Source organism: Arachis ipaensis, chromosome B4 (genome assembly GCF_059453495.1).
Source record: "Arachis ipaensis isolate K30076 ecotype BB chromosome B4, ASM5945349v1, whole genome shotgun sequence".
Taxonomy (NCBI): Eukaryota; Viridiplantae; Streptophyta; class Magnoliopsida; order Fabales; family Fabaceae; genus Arachis; species Arachis ipaensis.
In genome coordinates, this window is record NC_142439.1 from 130,159,858 (window position 1) to 130,172,499 (window position 12,642).

A 12,642-nucleotide genomic window follows, 5' to 3' on the forward strand; every position below is an offset into this window, starting at 1 on the left:
CTAGTCTCATCAACATCTTTCTCAGTTTCTCCCTTATCTAATTTAGAATTAGGATGCATGGGAGTACCCATGGGTTTGGCATTTTCCATACCAAATTTCTTAACTAATTCCTTGGCATACTTCTCTTGATGAATGAAAATACCTTTTTCAGTTTGTTTAATTTGCAGCCCAAGGAAGAAATTAAGTTCACCCATCATACTCATGTCAAATTCACTTGTCATGAGTTTTTCAAATTCAGAACAAATGGATTCATTTGCTGATCCAAAAATAATGTCATCAACATATATTTGGACTAGAATAAAAGAATCATTAGAGTTCTTGATGAACAGAGTTGTGTCAGTGGTGCCTCTTTGAAAACCATTTTTCAAAAGAAAAGAGCTAAGTCTCTCATACCAAGCTCTAGGAGCTTGTCTTAAACCATAGAGAGCTTTAGATAGTTTGAAAACATGATCAAAATGCTCTTTATTTTCAAAACCAGGAGGCTGCTCCACATACACTTCTCTATCTATCACTCCATTCAAAAATGCACATTTCACATCCATTTGGTATAATTTAAAACCACAAAATGCAGCATAAGCTAAGAGAAGTCTTATGGCTTCTATTCGGGCAACAGGGGCGAAGGATTCATCAAAGTCTATTCCTTCTTCTTGGTCATATCCTTGAGCCACTAGCCTTGCCTTGTTTCTTGCAATGCTACCATCTTCTCCTAACTTGTTCCGAAAAATCCACTTGGTGCCGGTCACTTTCTTTCCACTTGGCCTTGGAACCAAAGTCCATACTTGGTTCTTTTCAAACTCAAGAAGCTCATCCTCCATAACTTTAACCCAAGAAGGGTCACTAAGTGATTCCTTGACGTTTTGAGGCTCTATTTGTGAAAGAAGGGCAATGTTTGATCCTTCATTTGCCTTTCTAGTGGAAGACCTTGTTTGCACTCCATGAGAGACGTCCCCAATGACAAATTCCTCAGGATAATTCTTCAAGAATCTCCATTCACGAGGTCTGGTGGACTTGGAGGCAGATTCATTCACCAAGGGATTCTGGGCGCTGCTGGCTGCAGAATTTTCTTCAGATTTATGAGACAAAATGGAATTGTCTCTTGAATTTTCAGCATTAGCAGTTTCTGGTTCAACTTGTCCAGAATTTTCTTTTCCTTGATTTTGAGCAGTTTCAACTTCCTTTTGAGCTTGATTTCCTACATCACAATCTTCCAAAATGCTTTGTACCAAGTTAGTATCACAAAATGTAACATGTATGGACTCCTCAATAATCCTAGCATCTTGATGATAAACCCTATATGCTTTACTAGTTGTGGAATATCCTACAAACAAACACTCATAAGCCTTTGGATCAAATTTACCCAAGTTTTCTTTGTTATTTAAGACAAAACATTTGCATCCAAAGATGTGTAAGTAGTCTAAGTTTGGTGGGTAGCCTTTCCAAAGTTCATAAGGGGTTTTCTTCAAAAATTTCCTTATGATTGTTCTGTTTAAAATGTGGCAAGCTGTGTTTACCGCTTCAGCCGAAAGGAATTTTGGAACATTACTCTCACAAAGCATAGCTCTTGTCATTTCTTGTATGCTTCTGTTTCTTCTTTCCACAACACCATTTTGTTGTGGTGTTCTTGGACAAGAGAAGTTGTGAGATATTCCAAATTTCTCACAAAAGGATTCAAACAAATTATTTTCAAATTCAGTTCCATGATCGCTTCTTATAGAAGAGATTTTCAAATCCTTTTCATTTTGAATTTTCTTGCAAAAAGGTTCAAAGGCCGAAAAGGCTTCATTTTTGTGTGCAAGAAATAAAACCCAACCAAACCTAGTGTAGTCATCCACAATTACGAAACCATAATGTTTACCACCTAGGCTTTGAGTTCTTGTTGGACCAAATAAATCAATGTGTAGCAACTCAAGTGGTCTTTTAGTAGAGATGTCTTCCTTTGGTTTAAAAGAACTTTTTGTTTGTTTTCCCATTTGGCAAGCATCACAAGTGATGTCTTTGTCAAACTTTATCAAAGGAAGACCTCTCACTAATTCTTTCTTTACAAGTTTGTTTATTTGAAACATACTTGCATGGCCCAATCTCTTGTGCCATAACCACTTTTCAGATTCTTTAGAGTGAAGACAAGCTACATTTTGATCCTTTAGTTCATCAAGAGTAAGTCCATACATATTATTGAAACGCTTGGCAACAAACATCACTTCATTTGTCTTTTCATTAACAACACAACATTCAAGCCTTTTGAAAACAACTAAATATCCTAAATCACACAGCTGACTTATACTCAAAAGATTGTGCTTTAAACCACATACCAAAAGAACATCATCAATGAAAGTAGATTGCTCATTACCTACTTTTCTAACAGCAATAATTTTACCTTTACCATCATCACCAAAGGTCACAAAACCTCCATCATACTTGTTTAGTTTGATGAAGTAGGTTGACCTTCCAGTCATGTGCCTTGAACATCCACTATCCATGTACCACATGTCCTTTTTGTTCTTGGATGCTAGGCAAATCTGCATGATGAGTTTTAAGTAGCCTTAGGTATCCAAATTAATTTGGATCCTTTGAAGTTAATCCATCTTGGTTGCCCAAGTGCATTGAAATCACAAACAACATTGTAGACTTTGTTTCCTACAACTCTCTTTTCAATGAAGCATTGTGCATATGAGTGACCAAATTTCTTGCAATTAACACAATGATTTTCTGGTGTGTGTTGCTGAAACTGATGTGAGTTATATTGCTTGAAATGATTAAAGTTTTGAAATTTTCTGGTTTTTGGAGGAGATGCATTTCTTTTGACAAACTGATTTTTACTAAAGTTATTCCTCCTTGCAAAAGCATTTTTACCAGAATTTTTTTGAACATTTTTACCTTTCAAAAATGAGGTTTTATTGTAAAAAGGTGGTTTCTTGAAAACAGCCTCATTTTTCGAAATATAACCTAAACCTGGCCAGTTTGAACTCGGTTCAGTTCTCGGTGAAGGCTCAGTTTCACTTGTGTATACTTCATCAACTTTTTCTTCAAGTGTTGGAGCATTTTCAATACCAGATTTGTTTGGTATGGTTTTGGTATTTGATGAATAAGCCACAAACTTTATAGAGGAAATATTAGAAAATGCATCTTCCTTAGCTATGTAGCCTAAACCAGATTTTTCAAACAATGGTCTTTGACTTGCAAGTAATTTGTCCAAGTTACTAGAACCTTGAGCAAATTTTGCTAAGTCACCATTCAGCCTTTTAATCATATCATTTAATCTTTTATTTTCAGCAATTAACTCATGTGAAGGATCCACAATGTGCTTTCCTTTTAATTTTTCAAGTTCAGATTTTAGAAATCTGTTTTCTTCAATGATGTCCAAAGCACATTCAGTTTCCTTCACTTTTTCTTTTAAAAAATCATTTTCAGCTCTTAACACATCTCTTTCAGATCTGCATTCATTGTATTTGTCAAGCAGTTTTGAGGTGTTTAAAGTGAGATCATCAATAATAACATGCAAGTCCTCAATGGTCAAATCATAATAATTTACCTCATCAAGATTGTTGTTTCCAGCCATGAAACAGTCTTTGTCATCTCCTTCAGATTCTTCTTCTTCATTTGAGTCATTCTCAAGATCCTCCCAAGCTGCCATGAGTACTCTCTTCCTTTCTTTCTTGCCTTTGTCTTCCTTTTTGAGCTTTGGACAGTTTGACTTGAAGTGTCCAGCCTCCTTGCAATGAAGGCACGTCACTTTGCTCAAGTCTATCTTGTGCTCTTTTGAACTTGAACCCTTGTATTTGCCCTTGTTCTTCATCATCCTTCTAAATCTCCTAGCAAAAAACAAAAGTTCGTCATCTGAAATACCATCACTAGACTCACTCTCTTTCGGTTTTATTTGTGACTTGAGGGCTATTCCCTTTTTCTTTGAGTCTGTGTTTGTGTGTGTGGCTTCATAGGCAAGGAGTTTTCCTCTCAGCTCATCATAGGTTATGGGACTTATGTTGTTACTCTCGGTTAGGACAGTGGCAGTGTTTTCCCATTCTTTTGTTAGGCTTCTAAGGAGTTTTCTCACCAAGGTTTGTTCTGTATAGTTTGTACCCATAGCATTAAGGTTGTTGATTATGATTGAGAATCTCTCAAACGCTTCATCAATGCTTTCTCCTTCCTTCATGCTAAACATCTCGTACTCTTTTCGCAGCATATCAATCATCGTTTCTTTTACTTGTTTGGTGCCTTCATGTGTAACCTGGAGTTTTTCCCAGATTTCTTTGGCTGTCTTGTATCTAGACACCTTCCGGTACTCTTCAAAGCTGATAGCACAGTGAATAAGGTTGATTGCTTTAGCGTTCAGCTCTATCTTCTTCTTGTCATCTTCATTCCATTCAGCTTCTTCTTTCGGAGTCACCACTCCATCAGCACTTGTTTTTGTTGGGATCTTGGGACCACTCACAACTATCTTCCATAAGTTGTAGTCAATGGATTGGATGAAGATCCTTATCCTTTCTTTCCAGTAGGAATAGTTCTTTCCGTTAAAGAAAGGTGGCCGGTTGTTTGACTGGCCTTCAGTGAGGGTGTAGGCAACTGTGGTTGTGCCCAGATTGTTTGCCATTGGATCTTTGCTCCAAGCGGTTAAGCTTGATTCTTGAGACCTTAGCTCCTGATACCAATTGAAGGTTGTGGTAGGCTTAGAGAAGGGGGGTTGAATCTATGCCTTCTTTTTTGTTGCTGTTATTACCCTTTTAAAACAGATTTGTAATTCTAATTCTGTTTTAACTTAGCAGCGGAAATTTATGAGAATTTATTTTTGTCTCATGAATATCAGAAAACAGAACACAGCAGAGAAGAGAAAAGCTAACACCAGCATATATCCTGGTTCGGTTGCCTTGTGCTATGCAACCTACATCCAGTCTCCTCCACAACTATGGAAGAATTTCACTATAGTTAACAGTATTACATACACCAATAACACAGGATTGACCCAATCCTTTCACACTCAAGTTCTAACCTAACTTGACATTGGCTATGCTAATACCTAACTATACCTCTTAGTGCTAACCCAACTAAGAAAGGGATACCTCACAGGTACAGGATACAAGACATAAACACACCTAAAGAAATCTGAAAATAACTCTAGGCTTTTCTCTCAAGTGTTTCACTCAGCCTTTTTCAACTCATGGCTTTTACTTGAGCTCTCTCAATATGCCTTTTCTCACAAGAAATTACAGAAAGATAAACATAGAAAAGTACATTACAATCTGTAAAACATGAAGGAGATTGACTTCATCAGCAGCCTCTTTGCTATGTGCAAAACTAGATTCGCAAACCTCAGATACAGTTCTTCAGTATTGGCCGAATGCTTCTTTGAAAGAAAGCATTATCCAAGTAGAGGAACTTCTTTGCAGAACACTATTCTCACACTCTGATTTTTTTCTCCTTGCTTTCTGAATGAACAGCAAGCTTCTTTTATCTCCTTGCATGTGGCTGAGTTCTTCTTCCAAGGTCAACACCTTGAGCCTTGAGCTTCACCAACCCACTGTCTCACTTTTTCCCATTAAGCCTCACAATGGAAACTTTGCTTCTGACTTCTCCAACTTGGTAGAAAGCCATATAGGAGTAACCGAACTTTTCTTCCAATGGTCAACCAAATCTGAACCATAGAGATGCAACTTGGTCCCCAAGAATCTCTTGTGACCGTGGATTTGTAGCAGTGAAGAACAGAGATCAACTTTCCCTTGAATACCATTTTCGGACAGAGCAGAGAGTTGGGAAGAAGGGATGAAGATCTGATGCATGCAAGATGAGATGGATTACCTTTCTTAAGCTTGATTTGGATTATATTTTCTGCTATAGCTTCTGTACTCCAAGCTTGAAATCTCTCTCTCTTGCTTCTTTGGTTACTAGCTTATGGAGGAAGCTTTTTCTCTCTTTCTCTTTCTTACTTTTCTGAAGTCTTGATGTGACTTGATTAGAGAGGAGAGGAACGTTGCTTTGGTTGGAGCAAGATGGTGGGAAATTGAAAACAATTTCGGGCTTGGATCGGGTTCTTTTCTACTTCAGCCCATTGGTGCCTTGCTATGCTTCTTTGATGAATTTTGTTTGAGATGAATGACTTGGGCTTTTCTTTATTCTCACTTACCATTCAGCCCATTAGCTTTGTTTTATTTTCCATTCAAATTGGGCTGTAATACAGATTTTGGCATGCAACAATAAATAATTAATTAATAAGTAAATATAATTAATCACCACTAATTATTTATTTTGCCCAAAAATAAATGTTTGTCATCACTAATTAATTTAGTTAATTTCTTAACTCAACATGATTTTAAAATATTAGGAATATAAATAAAACGATTGAAATGTTATGGATAAAAATAATACTTTACTAGTAAAATCTAGTTACAGTGTTTCAGTACAAAAAGAGTCTATTTGAGGTCATCATAGTCATAGTCACATTTATACTAGCAATAAAATAATCTCGCAATTGTAGTAATCACTTCGACAAAGCAATAAAATAATCTCCTACTTGATACACAACCATTATATCCACTAGCTCCAAATTAAACCAGCAGGCTGCAGTGAGATTAAGAATTCAAACTTTGAAAGATTTCAGAAGTTTAAATAAGTTTAGAAAACAATATTATATATAGGAGAGCAACCAACCATCAACTCAACAAAATTATCCGAAAATTGCAGTCAACTAATTAAGGCTGGTTCATGAACATTTTCAGGGAACATTAACCCAAATCCTGGAGTAGCATATCCCATCTCCCTAGCAAGCTCAGCTTGAAATTAAATCACCTAAATGAAAAAATGTATATTCATGTAAGGAAAACTTCATAGATGCTTTTGCTAAGGTGCATATATATAACTCTTAATAAGTTTGCAAACACTTAGCATATAATAGCAAGATAGGTAGCAAGTCTAAGTACACTATTACAAGCATAATAACCACCAAGTTTTAATTTTGTAGTGCTCATGCACACCATTATTGCCAACCAAAATCATAACAATTCCTCTTCACATACATCCCTCTTGTTTTCTAGGATTACAAAGTCAAACAAATTGCTATATAATTGGGGGCATTTTACACTTACCTTGTTGGTACTTTGTATATTTAATTTGCAACCCAACTTCAAATGCAGTATGCAGAACACTAGCTAATACATTTTTTATTAAAGTATTTAAAGTATTTATGTGCATCATCAAATAAAATGTTAAGAAAGATCACCTTTCAATGGTTTGTTGCAGTGAAAATGATGGGGAGATATCAAGAATACTTCTAAGCACTGAGTCTTTTCATCAAGCTTGTGTGTTTTAGTGAAGTCTTTGAGAATCAAAGCTTCCAAGAACTTACAGAAGTCTTTTCTAAATTCTTCATACAATTCCCTGTAAAATTAATCCCATTTTGGCATGATTGATTGTATTTTATCAATGCATGAGACTATCTATGATCAATACTACACTACAGCTAATTATCGAAAACCACTTCTTTGCATTGTGTTCACTTGGATCCATGCAAGTTGAGAATATTTGAGAAGAAGAAGATAGATAGAGATGAAAACACTGAAGGAAAAGTATATTCAAATGAATATGAACCCTATGTAATGTAGAGGTAGGGCATGAGTATAATGATAATTTCACACTTGAATGATTGAATTAAGAATGATTGAATTCTCCCTGTCAATAATGATAAAAGCTTTTTTTTCCTAAACAAAAAATCATTAATCAACTCAATCTTAACAGGACTGGTTTAGTCTAGATTTGCCAGAAAAAGAAAATCAAATCTGAAATTACAAACACAATAAATTGAATTGGTATATAATGGGTTATATTTATCAATACTTTTTTACTCCTAACCAAAAGTATCTAGAATTTGAGTTCTTTGTATAGAATAATCAATATATTGGTAGATTCATCCCTCCTATGGAATTTCTAAAGTAGTTTGAATATAATTGTCTCATTTTTTATTTTTTATTAGAGGTGCCAATTAAAAATGTCTCTATATCTAGTATAATAGTATTTTGTTTTTGGTCTAATGAAAAAAGATATAAAAAGTATAGAATAACAAAATCCAGCCCATTAATTCCTTGTATTTAATACCCTTAACTATGGAAGTATGGTACGGACAAAAAAAATAAAGCTTCAAAGGCCCCAAATTAAGAAAAGGTAGTCCATTAATTAATAGATTGTACAACGTAAAATAAGAGCAAGTGAGGCACAGCCCAATTCAATTCATTTCAAATAAAAATAAAATCAAATAAAAAATATTTTATTCTAAATTAAAGACACCCTAAACTTCATCTCCCAATTCTGATATTTAATGGTGATGTATATGTATAACATGTTACATGACCAATCTCCTACCCATTGAAAAATAATTAAACTCTGATGAGATTAAAAATTAGTCATTAGGTTAGATCAAATAAAGTATAATGAATAATTTATATAATGAATAATTTATATCTTTTCGATCATAGATCACGGAAATAGATAATCAAAACAGAAACGAGCTACTTGACTAAAAACACACGTGCAAGTCAAAGGCTATCCACTGACCGTTATCAACAATAACGGAACTCACTCCCTCAAACCACTAATATCGGAACAACTAAAGCAACGGACACCACCTCACTCCCTATAAATCCAATCCCAAATAACCCAGAAAGACAGGTTACCGAATCTATTCTAACTTATTATTCTCATCTCTTATAATTCATATACTTACTTGAGCGTCGGAGTGCTTTTTGCAGGTGCTCCCGCCGCCGTGTTCCACCGTACCGAGGCTATTCTTGGAAGCTACCTCTCAGACGACGTATAACTCTGCCAGGAGCTAGGTTTCCTCGTCAGGGACACATACCTCGGTTGGCTCGAACGGAACATTTGGCGCCCACCGTGGGGCCCGAAAATTAATCTAACCCCACTGCTTTCTACCATACTCCATTTTCCTTTCTTTTTTACACAGGGTTTCTCAACCTTCTAGCATGGCCGATAACGGAGTCCCTCAGCTCACTCAGGCCGAGCTCTTGGCACAAATGGCTGAATTACAAGCTGAAGTCAGGAGGCTCACTGAACTATCCACTCAAAACAGCGTTAACAAGTGTGAGGAGAATGGTCCCAAAGGAAAAGGCAACGCAGATCTACTGAGTGTCAACCCACCAAAAGAGAAGCTGACCTTGGACAACCCTTTCTCCGAGGAGATTACTAATTACCAGATGCCAAAACACTTTACACTGCCTTCCTCACTTGAGCCATACAAGGGGATTGGTGACCCCCGGGCTCATATTAAGAAATTTCAATCTATGATGTTCTTTAATGGCCCTAATAACGAACCTGTTCTTTGCAGAGCTTTCCCTACCTATCTCGACGGCGCAGCCCTACTTTGGTTTTCAAAACTACCCGCAGGATCAATCTCTTCTTTCGAGGAGTTAGCGAAATCCTTCATAGACTACTTCGCAGTAGCACGGATATACGTGCATGGATCAGACTACCTCGGCACCGTCTGCCAAGGTCCCCAAGAAAGCCTGAAGGACTACCTAACCAGATTCGCAGAAGCAACAATGGAAATACCCGACCTAGACCCCGCCGTCCATCTGCACGCCATTAAAGCAGGACTCCGACCTGGAAAGTTCAGGGAAACAATTGCGGTAACAAAGCCGAAGACGTTGGAAGAATTCCGAGAAAGGGCGGCAGGACAGATGGAGATCGAAGAGCTCCATGAAACCGAAAAAATGGAGAAGAGACAACCTAAGAGAGATGACGAAAAGGCCACAAAATCGGCAAATGTCAAGGACCTCAAAAGGCCCTTCAGGCTAACCCCGAAATTTGACAATTATACCAAGTTTAACACAAGGAGGGAAAGGATAATCAAAGAAATACTTAACGCCAAAATTATAAAACCGCTAGCAAGAGCTGGGAGCTATCAAGACCAGAGATTCGTCGACAAGAGCAAGCACTGTGCCTTTCACCAAAAATACGGCCACACAACCGATGAATGCGTAATACCCAAAGACCTACTAGAAAGGTTGGCTCGGCAAGGTCTCCTAGACAAATACATCGAAGGAAGGAAGTATAAAGAGGGTGATAGAGAGGAGCGCCAACAGACCTCGGGAGGCAAAGAAACCAACAAATGGTCAACTAACACGCCACCCAAGGGGATCATAAACACCATATCGGGAGGATTCACCGGGGGTGGAGAAACAACTTCGGCAAGAAAGCGTAGCTACCGCGCAATGCTCGCAATAGAAGGGACAACACCACATAGCAACAAGGACGCTTCAGACCTAGAAATCATTTTCAACCAGAAGGACATATGCTCGGCCGCGCCACACGCAGACGACCCAGTGGTAATTTCCATCCAAACAGGCGAGTTATTGGTAAGAAAAGTCCTTCTGGACCCAGGTAGTAGTGCTGATGTTCTGTTTTACACTACCTTTCTAAAAATGAAAATATCTGAAAAACTTATACAACCTTCATCCGAAGAATTGGTCGGATTCTCTGGAGAAAGAGTACCAATTAAGGGCTACATATGGTTGAAGACAATGATGGGAAACCACCCATTGTCACGAACCGTCGACATACAATACCTTATAGTTGACTGCCCTAGTCCTTATAATATCATCCTCGGAAGACCTGCTCTAAACATGTTCAGGGCAGTAGTTTCAACCTTTCATCTATGTGTAAAATTCCAGGCACGTGACGGAAAGATAGCGACACTGCATTCAGACCGACAACAAGCTCGGCAATGCTACAACGCAAGCTTAAAAAGGTCGGCACCAAGGCTAGAATTCCAACAAGAAGTCAAAGCAATCCATAACACAACTGAGGTACTGTCCTTGGCAGAGCTCGATCCTCGGGAGGACACCCAAGAAAGACCTCAACCAGCAGACGAGCTCCAGAAAATCCCACTGACAGAGAAGCCTGAACAGTTTACATACATCGGACAGGCACTGCAAGGAAAGGAAAGGTCAGAGCTCGTAAAAGTATTACAAGACAACGCCGACCTATTTGCCTGGACGCCGGCGGACATGCCAGGAATAGACCCGAACATCATCTGCCATAAGCTCGAGACAAACAAAGCAAGCCGACCTATAGCTCAGAAAAAGAGGAATCTCGGAGCAGAAAAATCAAAGGCAGCACTAGAAGAAACCGAAAAGCTTCTTAAAGCCAACTTCATTAAAGAAATCAGATTCACTACATGGCTCTCGAATGTGGTAATGGTAAGGAAAAACTCAGGTAAATGGCGCATGTGCGTCGACTTCACAGATTTAAATAAAGCATGCCCTAAGGATGCTTATCCTCTACCATGCATCGATAAACTCGTAGACAGTGCGTCAGGTTTCAAAAGCTTGAGCTTCATGGATGCATACTCTGGGTACAACCAGATACTCATGCATCCAGAAGACCAAAGCAAAACCGCATTTATAACCGAACACGGAAATTTTTGTTATAGAGTAATGCCATTTGGCCTAAAGAATGCAGGTGCAACATACCAACGGCTAATGGACAAGGTGTTCCATCATCAGATAGGTCGGAACATGGAAATCTATGTGGGTGATATGGTCGCCAAGACCACTCATGAGAAATCACATTGCGATGATCTTCAAGAGATATTTGAGCAAGTCCGAGCATACAGAATGAGGCTCAACCCAGAAAAATGTGCTTTTGGGGTACGAGGAGGCAAATTCCTCGGATTCATGCTAACATCGCGAGGAATAGAGGCAAACCCGAAAAAATGTGAGGCAATACTCAACATGGCGAGCCCCAAAACAGTAAAAGAAGTACAACAGCTGGCAGGAAAGGTAGCAGCACTATCTCGGTTCCTACCATCAGCATCAAGCCGATCATATCATTTCTTCCAGACAATAACAAAGAACAAGAAGTTTCTATGGATGGAAGTATGCGAAAAGGCATTCGCTGAGCTCAAAGTCATTTTATCATCACCTCCAGTACTGCAAAGACCTGAAATCGGCAAGCCCTTATACTTATACCTATCTGTTTCCAAGCACTCTATAAGCTCGGCCTTAGTGACCGAATCAGGAAAAGCACAACAACCAGTATACTTCGTCAGCAGAGTCATGCAGCCAACAGAACAAAGGTATCCAAAGATAGAACAGCTAGCTTTAGCACTTGTAACGACGGCGAGAAGACTTAGACATTACTTTCAAAGCCACACAATAATAGTACGAACAAACCAACCATTACGACAAATACTAACAAAGCCGGAATTAGCTGGACGACTGACCAAATGGTCTATAGAGCTCTCAGAATTCGATATCCAGTTTCAACCAAGATCGGCACTAAAAGCACAAATCTTAGCCAACTTCATATCAGAGCTAACCTCGGCTGAACACAACAAGTACTGGGAGTTACATGTAGACGGAGCATCGAGCCGAGGAGGAAGCGGAGCCGGAGTAATTCTGAAAGAAGGAGAAAATGTAGTGGCCGAGCAGTCGCTACAATTCCACTTCTCAGCAAGCAACAACCAGGCCGAATACGAAGCCCTCATTGCCGGACTCAAGCTCGCCCTCAACCTCCAGATATAAAGCCTGACAGCATATTGTGATTCCCTCTTGGTAGTCCAACAAATCCGAGGGGAATACCAGGTAAAAGATCCCTTGCTAGAGCGATACTGGCTGATAGCAAAGGATCTTATTTCGAAGTTTA

At 38.6% G+C, this 12,642-nt stretch overlaps 1 protein-coding gene across 1 annotated transcript; it reads left to right on the forward strand.

Annotated features, from left to right (window-relative positions):
* Window positions 1-8,960: 8,960 nt before the first annotated feature.
* Window positions 8,961-12,521, forward strand: LOC148569212 (uncharacterized). Its single transcript, XM_088484937.1, has 2 exons — window positions 8,961-11,195; window positions 11,361-12,521. Exons 1-2 carry the CDS (start codon window positions 8,961-8,963, stop codon window positions 12,519-12,521), a joined length of 3,396 nt encoding a protein of 1,131 aa, XP_088341063.1.
* The last annotated feature ends 121 nt before the right edge of the window (window positions 12,522-12,642 follow it).